At 41.9% G+C, this 16,132-nt stretch overlaps 1 protein-coding gene across 15 annotated transcripts in view; it reads right to left on the bottom strand.

The window, feature by feature from the left end:
* CDC42BPA (CDC42 binding protein kinase alpha) overlaps positions 1-16,132 on the bottom strand; it is a 329,438-nt gene that overhangs the window by 15,290 nt on the left and 298,016 nt on the right. For all 15 annotated transcript variants that reach the window (XM_032317331.1, XM_032317316.1, XM_032317323.1 and 12 more), the window contains 10 exons: positions 13,766-13,902; positions 12,964-13,103; positions 11,660-11,741; positions 9,706-9,922; positions 8,808-8,870; positions 7,122-7,715; positions 5,312-5,409; positions 3,666-3,750; positions 1,210-1,333; positions 439-556 (listed from right to left, as the gene is read on the bottom strand). In XM_032317331.1, the coding sequence (XP_032173222.1) occupies positions 439-556; positions 1,210-1,333; positions 3,666-3,750; positions 5,312-5,409; positions 7,122-7,715; positions 8,808-8,870; positions 9,706-9,922; positions 11,660-11,741; positions 12,964-13,103; positions 13,766-13,902 (1,658 nt within the window). The remainder of the gene's footprint in view (positions 1-438; positions 557-1,209; positions 1,334-3,665; positions 3,751-5,311; positions 5,410-7,121; positions 7,716-8,807; positions 8,871-9,705; positions 9,923-11,659; positions 11,742-12,963; positions 13,104-13,765; positions 13,903-16,132) is intronic.

Below are 16,132 nucleotides of genomic sequence, written 5' to 3'. Positions count from 1 at the left end.
TGGCCAACCAGGTAAGAGGTGTGGCCATTAATGACCCACCTAACATGGTTCTCTTGGGCGGGGGCAGAGGCCAAATACCTGTAGAGAATCGCTAAAACGCAGTGAAATGTTAGTGATGTCACAAGCAAGCTCTGAGCCTTGGTACAGATGCTCTCCAAATCCGGCAGTGTATTCCACCACCAACTGTAAGTCTGGACAAGTTTGTGGGGTGTGCAACTAAGAACTGGAACTGTTTGGTTTCTCACAGAAGCCCAAATGTTGTGTTTTTCTCATCGGGTATATATCATCAAGCATGTTACACATATTGTGATGTATGGACACAAACATCATCATACTAACGATTCCTCTTAAATCTATGTACAGATTTAGGCACGCAGGTACGCTTTCCCCTCTGCCCCACTTGTAACCCTGTTCTCATTCCCTCTTCATTTCTCTTACCATAGGCAGGTCTTTTAGGATCTGTATCCCATCTCCTGGGCCCATGTGTGCTATGTGGTTAAAATTAGTTGGGTTAGAAATTAATTTATTTCTCATTTCTGGATCTCGTAGCATCTCTCTGTAAGATAAAACACCTGTTTAGACATTTTTTCTGTGATCGCTCTAGACAACTTCAGAAAAAAGTTAAGCATTCTTTATTCACAAAAATAAAACTGTGAAATCATGTTTAATAAGGATAGAATATACTCCATTAAAACTTGACTTAGAAATTTGTTTTAAATAAAAGACCTTGAGCATTTTGGTGGAAAATAGGCTTCTCTTAGCACTTACATATCAAAGCTGTATTTTACAGATAGTTCTGACCATTTTGTGTATGTCTTTTAAAATAACTGGTAACACTTTGGCGATGTTTTTCTATGGGTCTGGAAATACTACAAGCCTTTGGGCTGTTTGCTCATGAATAGAGTTAACCCGAAGGAACAGATGTACCACACGCAGCTGTGTGCTCTATATATGATTATACAAAGGCCCACAGTCTAAGAATTGTAAATACTTCGTAGACACAGAGCAAGGAATCACAATATGGTACTTTAATCCAGTTCGTACTCACACTTGGGGGAGGACTTATTAAAATTACACTGAGAAGTACATTCATGATCGACACCACAGATGGGTGACAGATTTTCAGAGCTCAAATCTGCCCTCCAAGTCCAATTCTGGCATCACCACCGCGGCGCCCACCCGGACCGGGAGCCCTCGCCGCGCGCACACCTCCTCTGCTGCATCCTTTCCTCCTCCGGGACCCTGAAGGAGAAGCGCCGCTTGTTGTTGATGTTTCTAACCATCTGCTTCCGACTGTTGTCCGACGTTTCCGGAACCACCAGTTCATCCCCTTCTGTGAGAAAAAACACCAAGAATGGCAATGCTCTTTAAGGTGTGAAAATGCTTCTCATCTGTTCATCTCTAAAACGGTACACATTCAGTTGTGCAACCTATGCAATTCTCATTTTTACACGTGGTGTGTTGATACAGCAAATAATCATTTAAACCAAGATATATGTAAACAGGTATACACAAAAGTTAAATATTGCTTACTAAGTACAGTTTCACTTTGATTCGTTTATAAACACAAAATGGCACAATTTTAGTGGAAGACAAGAAAAACGCAGTTGCCTGGGGGTCCTGCCGCTCTCCACGCCCCCGCCCCGCCCCCGACTGCAATCTCTCTGCACTGTCTTTTCTTGCCTTCCAGACACTGGTTCAAAAGCTCCTCCGTGAAGCTATGTGGTGTCAGGTGTAATGGGTAAATTATTCTTGTAAAGGACAACTAAAAGTATTTTGATATGATGAAACACTTCCTTTGTAAGACCCACTCTGTCAGATGCGGACTAAGGACAAAAGCTCCAGCTCCCACCAGCTTCCTTTGCTAAAGGTGAGACTCTTGCTATTTCTACTCTTCCCATCTCCGGGAGGAGACCATCCTTATTCATATGCATCCGGTTTCAATTTTAATACCTAGAAGTAAACAAAACCATCCGCCAAGGACTCCGCAGACCTGCTGAAATATGTGAACACACTCTAGGAATAAAATAGACAGCTGTATTCACACAACATGATGGATGCCATTCTCTAAATAAGGAACAGGAGAAAAGCCAATCTTCAGCATTTTTAACAGCCACAAAGCTGAAGTGAGAAAAAGGGAGACAGGCGGGAGCCTGCAAGGCAAGCCAGGGCAGTTGATAAGCGGAAAAGCAATGTTCTTCTTGGATCGGAGTAATGTAGCTTCACCAGCTAGCTTTCTTCACTCCAGCTGAAACAGTTTTAGAATTTGAGACTCATGAGGGCGGAGCAGGTCTGGGTGAGTTATGGCGGAGTGGGCAATGTGGGAGGCCCAGAAGGCTGCAGTACCACTTTGAGCCCCTGAGAGATAGAGCAATACAGAGAAAAAGAAAGGGCCTCGGGGAATGGGGTCCGCTCCTTTTCCCAAGGACAAGACACCTATGCTGAAATTCTGTCCGGTCCTCCCTCGCTAGGCTCTGCCTCCACCGCCAGCTCAGAGCAGAAGGATGAGAGCGTGGGGAATGCAAGCGGAAAGAGGCTTCATCCTGCGGGCATGACCTGGGACATGGACATACTGTATGATCATCACAGCCACACACAGTGAGAAGTGGGTGTAGCTGATCCTCTGCCAGTATTTGGACTTCCTCTAAGAGACGGACAGAAAACGAAGTACAGGCCCTTGGTGGTGAGAGGCCTTAGGCTCCAGTGTCATTAGATTCATGGTGGATCCACCACTGAGTGGGAATCATTTCTAAATTCTGACTCTCCCTTTGGAAGACCTCTCTTACAGCCAGCAGTCTGTCAATCCAGAAACCTCCAGAGCGCTAAGACATCAGAGCGCCTCCAGATGTCGGACATCAAATGGGACATCAAATGGGAAGGCCAGCAGCGACTGTGGACACCATCCTCGTCCTCTCCAGACCTCCCATCCTGGGGATCCCACTCCCTGCTCCCGATTCTGGTGCTCCTGGGACCCTCCTCTCTGCCCTCCCTGCCCGTGCTGAAACGAACACTTCTGAAGTTCGGAGCCCTATGCATCAGCGGAAGATGTTTGCCTGAAGTCCCCAGTCAGAGCTCTGGATGAGATCTCACAAGGTCAGTGCCACAAACCTGGGTTGGGTTTTATAATATCAATAATATAGAAGACAACTATAGCTATCCTTACGCCACTTAATTCAGTCCCCCACAGAAAAATAACAAGGTAGATAAGAAACCAGTATTTTGTGTAGACAGCTATGCGAGATTAAACAGAATGCCTTTTTAGGCAGACATTTGTCTTAATAGACCGAGGAGAGTATGACAGTGGCCAAGATCACAGACTTTGGAGTAAGATAAACCCAAGTTTAAATCTGGTTTCTGCCACTTATTATCTTCAGGCAGTCAGCTTCGAACATTTCCACTGAAGCTAACCATTAGAGTATATTTTCTTTTAAAATCTTTTTTTTTTTTTTAAAGATTTCATTTATTTATTTCACAGAGATCACAAGTCAGACAGAGATCACAAGTAGGCAGAGAGGCAGGCAGAGAGAGAGGGGGAAGCAGGCTCCCCACTGAGCAGACAGCCTGATACGGGGCTCGATCCCAGGACCCTGAGATCATGACCAGAGCTGAAGGCAGAGGCTTAACCCACTGAGCCACCCAGGTGCCCCTAGAGTATATTTTCTTACCTGCCATCTTATTTTTGAAATATATTAATCTAATTGTCTCCAACCCTAAAAGGTTTAATGATCCTTCACTGTTTAAGGGTCGAACCTAAAATAATAAAAAAATAAAATTAGTACTTCAATAAAACTTTCAAATGAAATCATAAAACTTCTGGCCTATTTAGAAAGCACATATTATCGAGAACTTCCATCTATCATTCCTCTTCAAAATACAGCTCCCTCAGAAAATCAACAAAAAATTAACATTAATTCTGATGGGAAATAGGTATAAAATTATCTAATTTGAAGTAGAAAGTTATAATGACTACATTTTAAAGGAAGAATATTCTGGGGGGAAAATAGCAGAAATGCATTTAAATCTTAATTAAATCCATTAGTGACTAAATCTTTATACTAAGAAGATATCATTGTAGCTACTTTAGGAATGAGATTAGAATTATATTAGATATATATGATACATAATATGTATTAGAATTATATGTCCATATATGACAGAGTATCAGAGTGTAACTTATCACTGGGGATAGGGAGGCTGTCAGTTAATGGTGACAGAGCAACTGCTCACGTACACAGAACAGATGAATAGAGCCCCTACCTCACACCACACATTAAACACCAACTCTGCAGGGAGTAAGGACATAAATGTAACAGTCACACCTTTCAAACTTTTGGAATAAAGGTCCTACTTTAAGACCTTGAGTTACAAAAGTTTCCTAACAGAAAAAAGATAAGCTTAAAGGATAAGAATGCTACATATCCCGACATGAAAATTTCTAACAATAACCCCTGAAACTAGTAATAAATACACTATATATGTTAACTAACTTAAATTTAAATAATCTAAAAAAAGATTTATAACAGTGTTTTCAGAAAAATAATATAATTTATTGTTACTAAAGTAAATGTTGAACAAAATAATCAAAATGGATAGGTCACAAATGAAGATTTAACCCATATTTACTAACTCAATATTTGTAATATATAAAGAATTTCAATAAATTAATTAAAAAAAGAAGCCAAACAAAAATAAGCAAAAAGCATAGCTAGGGTTTCACAGAAAAAGAAATAAGAATGAATAAACATAGAAAGATTAGGGACATGCAAATTAAGGCTTCGGTGAGATAGCATTTTACAACCACTGATAATGGTTATAAGACTATGAATTCTGAGAATGGCAAGGTCAGAGAAGATGTGGATCTACAAGAAATCTTCTGTCCTGCCAGGGGGAATATGAATCAGTACAACGACTCTGGAAAATAATGACACTATCTCATAAAGTTGAAACCCTGCCTTCTTTGCCTTCAGGATTCAAGCCTGCATCCCCTTACGTGAAAAGCAGTTATAAGAAAGAGTGACAGCATTCTCCCTCAGAATTCCTGAGGTAGAAGGTGACACTGGCATTTTAGGCTGGAGGTAGATTCTAGTCACTCGTTAGGACAATATTCCTATTGATCCAGTGAAACTAAATGGATAAAAAGAGTATGGTATTGAAAAAGCTTGACCTTGGTTCCTAGTGTTTCTCCTCTTAGCTAAATGCTGAACTACCGACTGCCCGAAAATGCTCAAAGAGTGAAAAACAGCTAACTAGTCACGTTAGTGTTTCACTACACTCAGTAGTGCACTTAGCCCGTATTTTCATGTGAAATTACCTTTTTGAGTGGGAGAGTCTGAATCCACTCCATGGAGTTCACATCGAACACATCAACTGCGTTTTCACTATACACGGAGAGATACGGCGCGTTGTAACCTGCGAGAAGGGAAGGCGGAGCAGTGGCTAATTACTTCTAACTCATAAACCCCAAACATTCTGAAAGATCTACACTAAATAACGTAGAGCGGAAAACCACCCAAATCCTACTGTTCATGTAGTAGTGCATCAAAACACTTCTGAGTAGAAGTCAGTCATAAATGAGCAGCTGACATGCTGTGGGTCGGGTCAGACGGTCCCTTTAATACAGAAAGATTCTGCTCACCCAGATGGCAGAATCTCGCCTTCTCCAATCAACGAGTTCTATCAAGGGATGCCATTACGATTTTTTATAAGATTTGATTCCTAAACCAGTTAAGCTACTGACAGCGCAATGACTTATAAAGCAATCTTTAGGTGAGACCTGTCATCGCCTTTATGAACGTAGGATCACAGGATCACGCACCTGACACAGGTATATGAGTGGGGCGAATGCTCAAAAGTGCTTACTAGAGGAATGAACAGCGACAGATGGTGACGCCAGCAAGGAGAGATGAGATGATTAACTTAAGCTGATGTCCTGCATCACACCCACGGTCGGGCTGTTCACAAGAGCCGGATATCCTGATTCTGACTCCATATTAGAAGTAATACTTCAAATTATTACCTAACCAGGTTACCAAACAGCCTTTATTCCACATATGACACCACACATAGGAATATGTATTTTAGAAGACACAAAACTTTAAGAATAATTAGGTCTGGGTGGGTAGATCACAAATACTTTTCTTTCTTTTTTTAAATTTAGATTTTCTAACTCTTCAGTAATAAGCATGTATGGCCTTCCTAACTTTTCTTCACTGAATATTTACACTTAACTATATCCTGCCCATCACGCCTCCTACCTGGTTCCAGTGGAAGAGATTTCACACCTCCGGCCCCAAATCCCTCCCCGGGGTTCTGAATTCCATCCTCTCTGGCCTCCTGTATTTACTGCACAGGCAACCTCTCCCTAGTTCCCCAGTTCAGCATTTGAGCATGTTCAAGTATCTTCCACTAAAAACAAAGCATGTGGACTCAGATACTCCTCCCATGGGCCTGTCCAGAGCTCTGTACTTCTGCTACAGAGAACCGAGAATTCACTGCAACTTTGCACTTGTCATGAATCTTTCCTGGTTCCCACTCTGCGTCAGCAGGGGAAACAGCCTCCCGGGCTGGGTGCTCTATCTGTCCGCTGCGATGGCCATGAGTATCTGATAATTTACTAATGCCTTAGTATTTCTCGAAAGAGAGCAACAGGCAATCTCAAGTCTCTATCTATTTAGCTAAAAATAAAAAACAGAGAAACACTTCTTACAGATGCTGCGTTATACCTTTACATAACCAATTAAATAATTCACTTAGTAACAACTTCTCCAATGCAAGTGTCATTAGCTATTAAAGCTCACAAGCGCTGTATTTTGGGAGACCATGAAGATAACTGTTCAGAGTTACTTCAAAATACAACACGGGTTGAAAATCCACCTAAGAAAAATATGCCATCGAAAGATTAGCTTCAACTAGGTACAAGGTAATGTCAAGCCTGCCGGCCGAGGTCAAAGTACAGAGAGTCACTTTAGATCAACAACCTAACTGACACTTCGGCAAAACCTTAAGGGTGACTTTAAAAAACAATCTGTTATTAATAGTGAATATATTTATGAATATGAATATGACATAGAGGAAAAGGAAAGGGACAAAAAGGTGAACCAGCCAAAATAAGAGAATCTTACAACAAGAGGAAGGATTTGCTGGCCACATCAACTCTTGCTGTCTGGATCTCCGGCCCTGGCAGTCGGTGTATATCCCGATGCTGTTAAAACACAGCAGATACTCTTTACTGGAGATCTCGACAGCGCAGATGGCATCCATCGGCTGATGTGCAATAAATGAGAGTGTGTGGTCATTTGAATGGAGCATACTGTACGGACTTCCATCCCCGTTCAAGGGGTATCGGAGGAATCCCGACTGGAACCCCACGCAGAGCTGTTCACTGAAGATCGCCATCCACTGCACGTTATATGGGACTTGAATTTCCTTAAATTTTCTGTGACGGGTCTTGCTCTGAAAGAGTTCATAACAGAGGACCTGCCTTTTCATAGCCACGCACAGACACGTGAGAGCTCCATGGCACACTTTGCCAGAAGTTATGGACTGACACCCTTTAGTTTCTGCCAGCTTATAAAAATCAGTCTCTCGTCCGTCAAAAGCTGACATGGGAAAAAGTCGCACGTGACGATTTCGTCCTGAGATCACAGCAACGAGCTGATCATTTGGAATGAGTTCAATCTGATGTATCTTCTTATTGTCACCAACTCTAATAATTTCTATGCAAAGAAATGATAATGCAGAATAATGTTTTATTTGTTAATCATATCCCAATTACACTCAAAACAATATATCAACTTACAATAGAGACACAGATACATCCAGAAGAATGAGCTCTGAATCAGTGTGGAGAAAGAGGAAGGTATAATTATACCCATTATAAGGTAACTGCACATGCCTAAAGTGAGGTGTTAAATTCAGCACCATAATTTCTGGCAACCAAGGCAAAGGGTCCCTGTGTGATAAAGCAGGCCACATCTGTAGGAAAAAACCTTTTACTGGCACTAAATTCTCAGGAACTTTACCACGGTGCTCCTATTTTAAAAACTCAGTAAGGCATATTGCACCAAAGGTATTTCTTTCTCTCTCTCTCTTTTTTTTTTTAGAGAGAGAGTGAGCACACACATGTGTGTGCACAAGCAGTGGGGAGGGGCTGAGAGAGAGAATCTCAAGCAGGCTCCATGAGCATGGACCTCGAAGGATCCCCAAGGATCCGGAGATCATGACCTGAGCTGAAGCCAAGAGTTGGGGGTTGAAGAACTATGCCCCCCAGGCACCCCTGAAGGTACCTCTATGGGTAACAAACAGACGCAGTTTAAATGCAGTGTTTTCCCAAGATCTCACTTGATCTGAAGATAGGACACTAGCAAACTAGTTCTTTTTTATTTCACTCAGTATTTTACTTCTCCCTGGGAAAAAAAATCTGTGTATTAAGTGTGGGGGAAAAACACCCCCAACATGAACACATTTTAAAGACTGCTACCTCTTCAAGCACTAACAAAGCAAGAACAAATCAGGCTGTATCTTTCACAGCCAGCTCTAGGCATGCCACCTGAGTCTTTGCAGGAGAGCTGATAAATAAATGAGAAAAGAAACACAACACATACGTGCAAGTTTAAGAACTCAGGAGAATTGAAGAATTTTAAAGGATATCTTTTGATTCATAAACACATCAAATTAGGTGTGGAAAATTTCAATTACAGAATACAGAAAAGCAAATCCTATTCTTTTTAGTATTTAGCATCTAGAGTCCAGAATTGTCCAACAATATCTGGTTGGACATTACTCTGCATTAATTAACTTTCTCTTACCATCTTTGGTCACGTGAACAACAAACAACCCTTCTTCATTGCCCAGAGCTATCCTTTCATGATCTATGGAAGACATGAATATGAAACACTGTTAATAGGTAAAACTATGTAGAACTAATAGAACAAAAAAGATAATAAAGAAATTTGTGCAAAAACTGAAATAAGTAACTTAAAAATTGCAATAACAATTTGTACTGTAAAATCTCCTTTCAGATGACAGTGGTAAATGTTACCTCAGGTCTTTTTTTAGCGGAATAATTATTAGTATATCCATACTTAGAAAAAGTAGTAAATGTTTATTCAATAAAGGGTGAAAAAAAATTAAAAACCTAGTTTGTCAGCACCCTGGGCCTACTTCTGTTTCTTGTTTTGGGAGGGAAAAATTGTGGAAGGCATAACCCTATTAATTAGATTTTCCTTATTTATTAGCAAGTAACAGAAGAGTTGGATAGGTATATAAGAAGACAAAAATTTAAACCTCCAGACACATAAACTGCCATTTTTTGAGGGCATTTCACACCCTGTGTCACGTATCTTGCCTTCCAGAAGCTTCCCCATCACTTCTTGGAGGTAACTGGAACCCTATCTTTATCTTTTTTCTTACGCTTTAAGAAGTTAAACAACTTGTTCTAAGTCACACAGCAGAAAATAGATTGTTATAGGTTAATCTTCAGCACTGCGGCTTTTTCAATAGAAAATGCACTTGGAAAGTATACTGATTCCCCTTTACCGAAAACACGTTCTCAGCGGCCTCGCTCACTCAGCAGACCCTTCCTGCACACCCGGGGCAGCACACAGGGCCCACTGGACACTGGGGTTTCCTAGCTGTAAGCCAGCTCTGCTCACACGGTAGGTGAGTGGGCAACTACAGTAACACAGTCAATGGGCAAGTCCGTACCTATGATGGCAGCCGCCTGGGTTGTTTTAATGAGGGGCAGAGTGCTGTCATAAGCCTCCTTGGGAACATAGACTGAGCGGTCTCTGAATTTGTTTTTCTTCAAAATCTTGTGCAGCTCGCTGAGCACGCCTACCCACTTGTTCCTCTCGCTCTCACTCTCTGCGAGCATCAGGACCGAACACCTGCTGTCGGACGCCGAGAGCTGCGAAGCCGTGACCTAGGACAGTTCAATCAGCCTGTGTTAGAAACAGACCCTGCACTAGCTGCCGATGCTGGCGGACCAGGCTCCGGCCAACAAAATGCGCATTCGTCAGGTGACACCTTTACAGGAGCTCAGCGCTCCTCGCTCATCGGGAGAGTAACTAGTCTTCGCCTCAGAATTCAGGACAAAGCAAAGGTAGCAGATACCGGTACTATCCGGCTAGCTAGCTAGATCCCATTTTAAATGTTAGTAACCATTTTTAAATTTTCTTTGCTATCAAGTGCCAGGATGCCATCACTGAGAAATGCCTGATCCATACTCACACATCACCTGCGGCTGACACTAACTGAGCGCTATCTGAGCAGTGATCAGAGCATGTTGCGAAGTACGAGTTGGGTATTGCTATTAGATCCTGATTTTACATACGAAAATACTCTGGCGTAGAGACTCACGGTCTCCAAGCATGTCCTACCAAGTGGGGTTCATTGGTCCGTGCTCAGAAGCATTATATTAAACCAACTGCCAACTTGCTTTAAAAAGTCAGCAATAACATTCTGTTACTTCATAATATAACTCACATTATTTGAGAGAAGATCAGATCATCTGAGTTGGCATTTACATGAAAATTTATCACTATACAAATAGTACTTACAATCAGAACAGACTTAAACTTTACGTATATGGATCTCCCCCTCTTAAAAGGGCTTTAAGCAGCAGTGACCATAAAGTCCCACTATGTGAATCAGCTCCAGGCAAGTGGGCCTCTTCAGGCTCCATTGGTGATTTTCCAGATACAAGATTCATAGACAAACACTTAGCATATGAGCATAACATTAGGGCGTTGGTTTTTTGTTTTTTGTTTTTTTTTAAACCTCTATTGTCTTAATTCACCAATTCAAGACTGCCCTGTGGCAAGACAGATGGCCTCCAAAGATGTCTACTAACAATTCTTCCTCCCGAACTCTACTCATCAAGCTCTGGAGTCTATTTCCCCTCCCCTTAGATCCAGGCTGGCCCCGGGACCAGGTCTGACCAACAGGATGCACAGGAGGTGCGCCTGATTTGGCCTGATCCTTAAACGAAAGGTCTGGTAGCTTCTTCTGTTTTCTTGCAGACCAGCCCCTTAGAAGTCAGCCGGATGACTGAATGAGAGGTCACATGCAGAACATTCAAAGAGAGTGTGGAGACTGCCTGGCTCCCAGACAGCAGCAAGGCCCCAGATACAGGAGCAAGGTCATTTCAGATACTCTAGCCTCAAATGAGCCGAATGTAGCCACAGGAGTGACCCTAGTTGACCCCACTCAAACTGGATAGCTGATCCAGAGAATGGTAAAAAATAAGTCATTACTGGTTTCAGCTACTAAGTTTTGGAGTAGTTGTTACAAAGCAATAGAAATAAAATATTAATTTTTAAAATGAGGTTTTAAAAAGAAACCTCTTCTTCAAAAACTTGAGAAACCTCACACTTATTCAACTTATATTTTTTTGGAAAGTGAAATGTGGCTCGAAAGTAACACTCAAGATGAATCCTATTTTAGAAGCCAAATATTCATGCTTTCTATAGGTGTTTGACTAATGAAGTATTTACTGAGCACTGACTGACTGTACAGCCCAGTATTGGATGGTATAAGACACATTAAGGAATGCAGGATTTAGTAATTCCTAGTAAGCTTATGACCTATATGGAGAGACAAAATACATATTCAGTAAGAGCACATAATTCAGTGATCAAATTACAGCACACACACTCACTCTGAATATGCAGGGTATGTCTTTTCGACTTGCATGAATAACATCAGAAGCCAAGACTGAACTCACAGAAAATTCTTCATCCCTGAAGGAAAAATGAAACATTAGAAGTCAGTGTATGTGTTGTGTTCAGGGTGGACCTTCAAATAACACACATGGGGCAATCCTCAAAACTTGATTGCACAAAACATCCAAACTGAATTAAAAAAAATTAATTTTCCTGCCATTGTAATGGATGGGGCCAAGAGTAATCTCTCAGGAGTAACTGAGCAGCGGCCGTTACACAACGGCTGGCGATGACTGCTGGCTCCTGTCACAAGGCCAGCACCGTACATGCAGACAAGGGATCTGAACCCTCCAGAACACGCACCCTCTTGCCTCCTGCAGCCCAGCTCATGAGCCTACAATGTAGCGTAGCTGACATTTCACTATTCTGTCAGCACCTGAAACAGAACTCCTCCACAATAATTTACTCCTTGTGACTTCCTAAGTCTTAGTGGCAGCAGACTCTTGGTCTGGGACACTTGATGTCTTAGTCTTGTCTTTGCTTCTTCTATCTTTCTACAGCGAGACCCTGGGCAGGCTCTGTCGGACTTTCATTGCTAATGTCTCCTGCATCAACCTCCCCGCATTCCGCATCTGTGGGGAAGAGGCCGTGTCTGAGGTGCCGTATGAAATGCCATCGTGTGTCATGGCTGGACACTCCTGCTCTGAGCGTGGGAGGAAGAGCTGGAGGGAGGCCCGGGTGGGAGTCATCAGCACCGAGGTAGCAGCTGAAGCTCTGGGGGCTCCTGAGGTCCCCCAGGGGAGTGCAGGAGTTACAAGCACAGGTAAAGAAGAACGCCCCAAGGGGCGGGGAAGAGCCTGCAGAGTGAGACCAGAAATATTCCAGAGATGCACTCATTCAGATGTTTCCCGACTCACTATGTCCTCTAAGAGCCTATCTGATGTTGGAATTTGTACTCCCCTTCCTCATGTTGGAATTAGGATCCACACCTTCAGGTAATAGTGAAACACCACACATTAGGCCCCGTTAGGCGAGCCATCTCATGCTGGTCTTTTGGATTCAGACTTTGCTCCTTTACCCTGAGCCCAGGCCCCAACTCACTTGACACACACCAACCTGTCGTATAATGACACCTTGCCTCCTGGTTTTAATGACATCACTCTGGCAATATTAGTACATTAGATTATTAATATGAGATTAGATTTAAATAAAAGTATGGCAATGTAACTGGATGAAAAACTAGACACTTTTTTATTCCCATGTCACAAACGTACAAATATTTTCACTTTCGAAAGCTCACCTCATGTCAATCACCTGACTGACCACGACACTGGGCTGAGAGGCTTTTCCTTCAGCAACATCGTACAGGAAGAGTTTAAAGTCGCAAACCACAGCCAGTGCTCTCTGCCACCCTTTCTTCACTCCAGCCGGTTTCGGGATCTTCAGGGAAACAGAAACAACTCACACTGAAATGTCAATCACACCCTCTTTGTTACCTCCATAGCTGAAGGATGGAAACCTAAAGACAACGTACACGCATCCCAACTGCCGCTCTGGGGGCGTCAAGCAGAGATGGAGCGCACAGACCACCGATGACAGGAGAAACTGTAAGAACACATTCTCCAAATACTGTATAGCTTTTTATTCTACAAAGTTTTTACGTTTCTCTAGTAATTCATTAAAATAGCATTCATGGATTTCTTTCTCGGTAGCGTCAAAGTCACATTTGGGAGTACGATGAAATGCAGCTTACACGTTAAATGCTATTCGGGATTACAAGTAAGAGAACAGCCTGATAGGATCTCACACTTCAGAAGCATACAACCACCTCCCCAGGAAGACCAGGTGCCAAAGACTCCTTTACAGAGATTTGAACACTTGGTCGTTACAAGATAAGGGCAGTACTGAAAACTATAAGAGAATTTGGAATTTATTTCCAAGCAAAGTACAGGTTTTTGTTTTCAAATCACTCTGGATGAATCAGATTATTAGGTGAATTTTATTTGCCTAATTTTCTGTATTATTTGTGAAGTGCCTGGACTTTATTTTCACTCATTAATTAACCTTAAAAGATTAATCTAACCCAACCTAATCATACTTACCCTGACATGACCTTCGTATGCTGTTCCTATGCCCTTCTGTGGATCTATCCCCAGAGGACCCTTTGTTTGCTCAGGCGGGACTGGACAAGCAGTTGGAGCTTTGTTCACACAAGTTATATGACATGAGAATCCACACACTTTGGAAGGGGGGGAAAAACAATGTTCAATAAAAATTCACTTCTACAAAAAGACAATTCACTGAGCGCTCATTACATTCAAGGGGCTATGTTAGACGAATGCTTATCTGCGGCTTTGTTTTAAAGAAACTGTTTTGTCATTTGGGAAGCTGATTCATTTGCTTACTAATAAGAATTTCAATGAGAAATTGTAAAGATTTTTATTATTGTAATATTATTATTCTGTATTAACATTAGTAATCAAGAGCAGCAAATACATAGGAAAAAAAAATCTAATCTTGTGCATACAACAGTTGATTTTAACTTGGCATCCCAAAAAGTAGTTTCTAGAGTTCTCTCTAACGCTTCTTCTCACTGCAACTTGGTATCTTCCCTGAGAGTTTCTCTTGCCAGGGTCACTAATGGACATGAAATTACCTGACATCTTTGCAATATCTGGCAAACCTTACAATCCTTCTTATTGAAAATAAAACTGTTCCATGATTAAAGACATACAAATTAAGGATAAACTTTAGGAGTTGTTAGTTTCACTACTGATACTTCAGCTATGACCAAGATCATAACAATGGTTAACCTCATTGACTGCATTTAATTTTTCTAACAATCTAAGAGAGATACAGTTACTATTTATATATGACTTGCCCTGGGTCACAGGACTCATAAGTGGCATTGCTGGAATTCAAACCCTAGCATTTGGGGTCAGAGCCCAACCCCCCAGCCACCAACCACGCTGCCATGATACTTCTACCCGATACGCACATGATGAACTTGAGACCGTAAGAAACAGGATAAACAAAAATAAATGTCTAAGTTTTACCAAGACCTGGCTGGGGGACAAAATATGTAGGGCACCAGGGTGGCTCAGTCAGTTAAGCCTCCAACTCCTGATTTCAGCTCAGGTCATGATCTCAGGGTCGTGGGACTGAATCCCATAATGGGCTCTGCAGTCAGGGTGGAATCCGCTAGAGAGTCCCTATTCCTCTGCCCCTCCCCCTACCCACTCTCTTTCCATAAAATAAATAAATAAAATCTTAAAAAAAAAAAAGTTAAAATATTTAAGCTTGTTGGAAGGGGCTGTAGACTAAGAACACTTCCTACTCTAAGGGCTGGTCCTGGAGAATATTTAGGAAAGATTAAGAGAGGAGTTGAAGGGATACCATCCCGGGAATGTATGCACACAGGAAAATGTACCATACACCCACTGATGGGCATTATGAAACCACCAGAGGGCCAAGACGAAGTGGTACTGTCAAAGCTACCATAAGACATCTTGCTCACAAGTAAAGTGTCTAACAAGTTATAAACTGTTTTACTAATAGGCAAAAATCTCACCTACAAATAGCAGTGGAAGCAACAAAATAATTGTCCTATACAGGATCTAATTTCAATCCATCAGGAGGAAGTGAAAATGACAGGAATCTTTGGAAGCTGTAACCACATTACCAGAATATTTATGAAATCCTAGGCAGAGTCTACTGTGGCCCCACAGTGTATAGGGTAGGGTTCTAAGGCTTTGCAGGAAAGACAGGCACAATTTCATGACATGGGACTCTAGAAGGGGGTTTGGGGAGACCTCAAAAAGCCCCACCATGTAACTGCAAATGATTCTGAGCATAAGAAATGATAAGGGCCCTAAAAGCCAGGTAGCTAGCTATCCAGGGTTCTTTCTGATACATTTAAAATGACATGTATTTTTATTTTATTTTTTTTAAAGATTTTTTTATTTTAGAGACACCGAGTGCTGGGGGAGGGGCAGAGGGAGAGAGAGAGAGAGAGAATCTCTAGCAGACTCTCCACTGAGTGTGGAGTTTGCTGCAAGGCTTGATCCCAGGATCCTGAGATCATGACCTGAGCCAAAAACCAAGAGTCAGATGCTTAACCATCTGAGCCATCAAGGCACCCCTAAAAAATGACATTTGTAAGTACTGGCTAGATCCCAAATGGGACAAAGCTTAAAATATTGCACAAATTCTCTCCTTTGGTTTCCATCACACCTTCCTGGTCAATAACACAGGCCGTTCCTTTTTCAGATTACTTTACTGTCTTTACCTTTTACCTTCCCTGAGCTGTTTCTTAAGGCTCTGTCTTCACACCTGCACTCTTTTCACTCTGTGTGTTTCCAGGAAAACGCCATTCCCGTTCATCACTTTGTATGCTCATAACTTTCAAATCTACTTTTCAACCCAAGAGCATTGCTTTGGCTCTAAACCCATGCATCTACAAGACCAGC

The sequence above is a fragment of the Mustela erminea genome, chromosome 17 (genome assembly GCF_009829155.1).
Source record: "Mustela erminea isolate mMusErm1 chromosome 17, mMusErm1.Pri, whole genome shotgun sequence".
Classification (NCBI taxonomy): Eukaryota; Metazoa; Chordata; class Mammalia; order Carnivora; family Mustelidae; genus Mustela; species Mustela erminea.
Note: the sequence above shows the minus strand (reverse complement) of the source record. Positions and strands in the feature narration are given on the sequence as shown.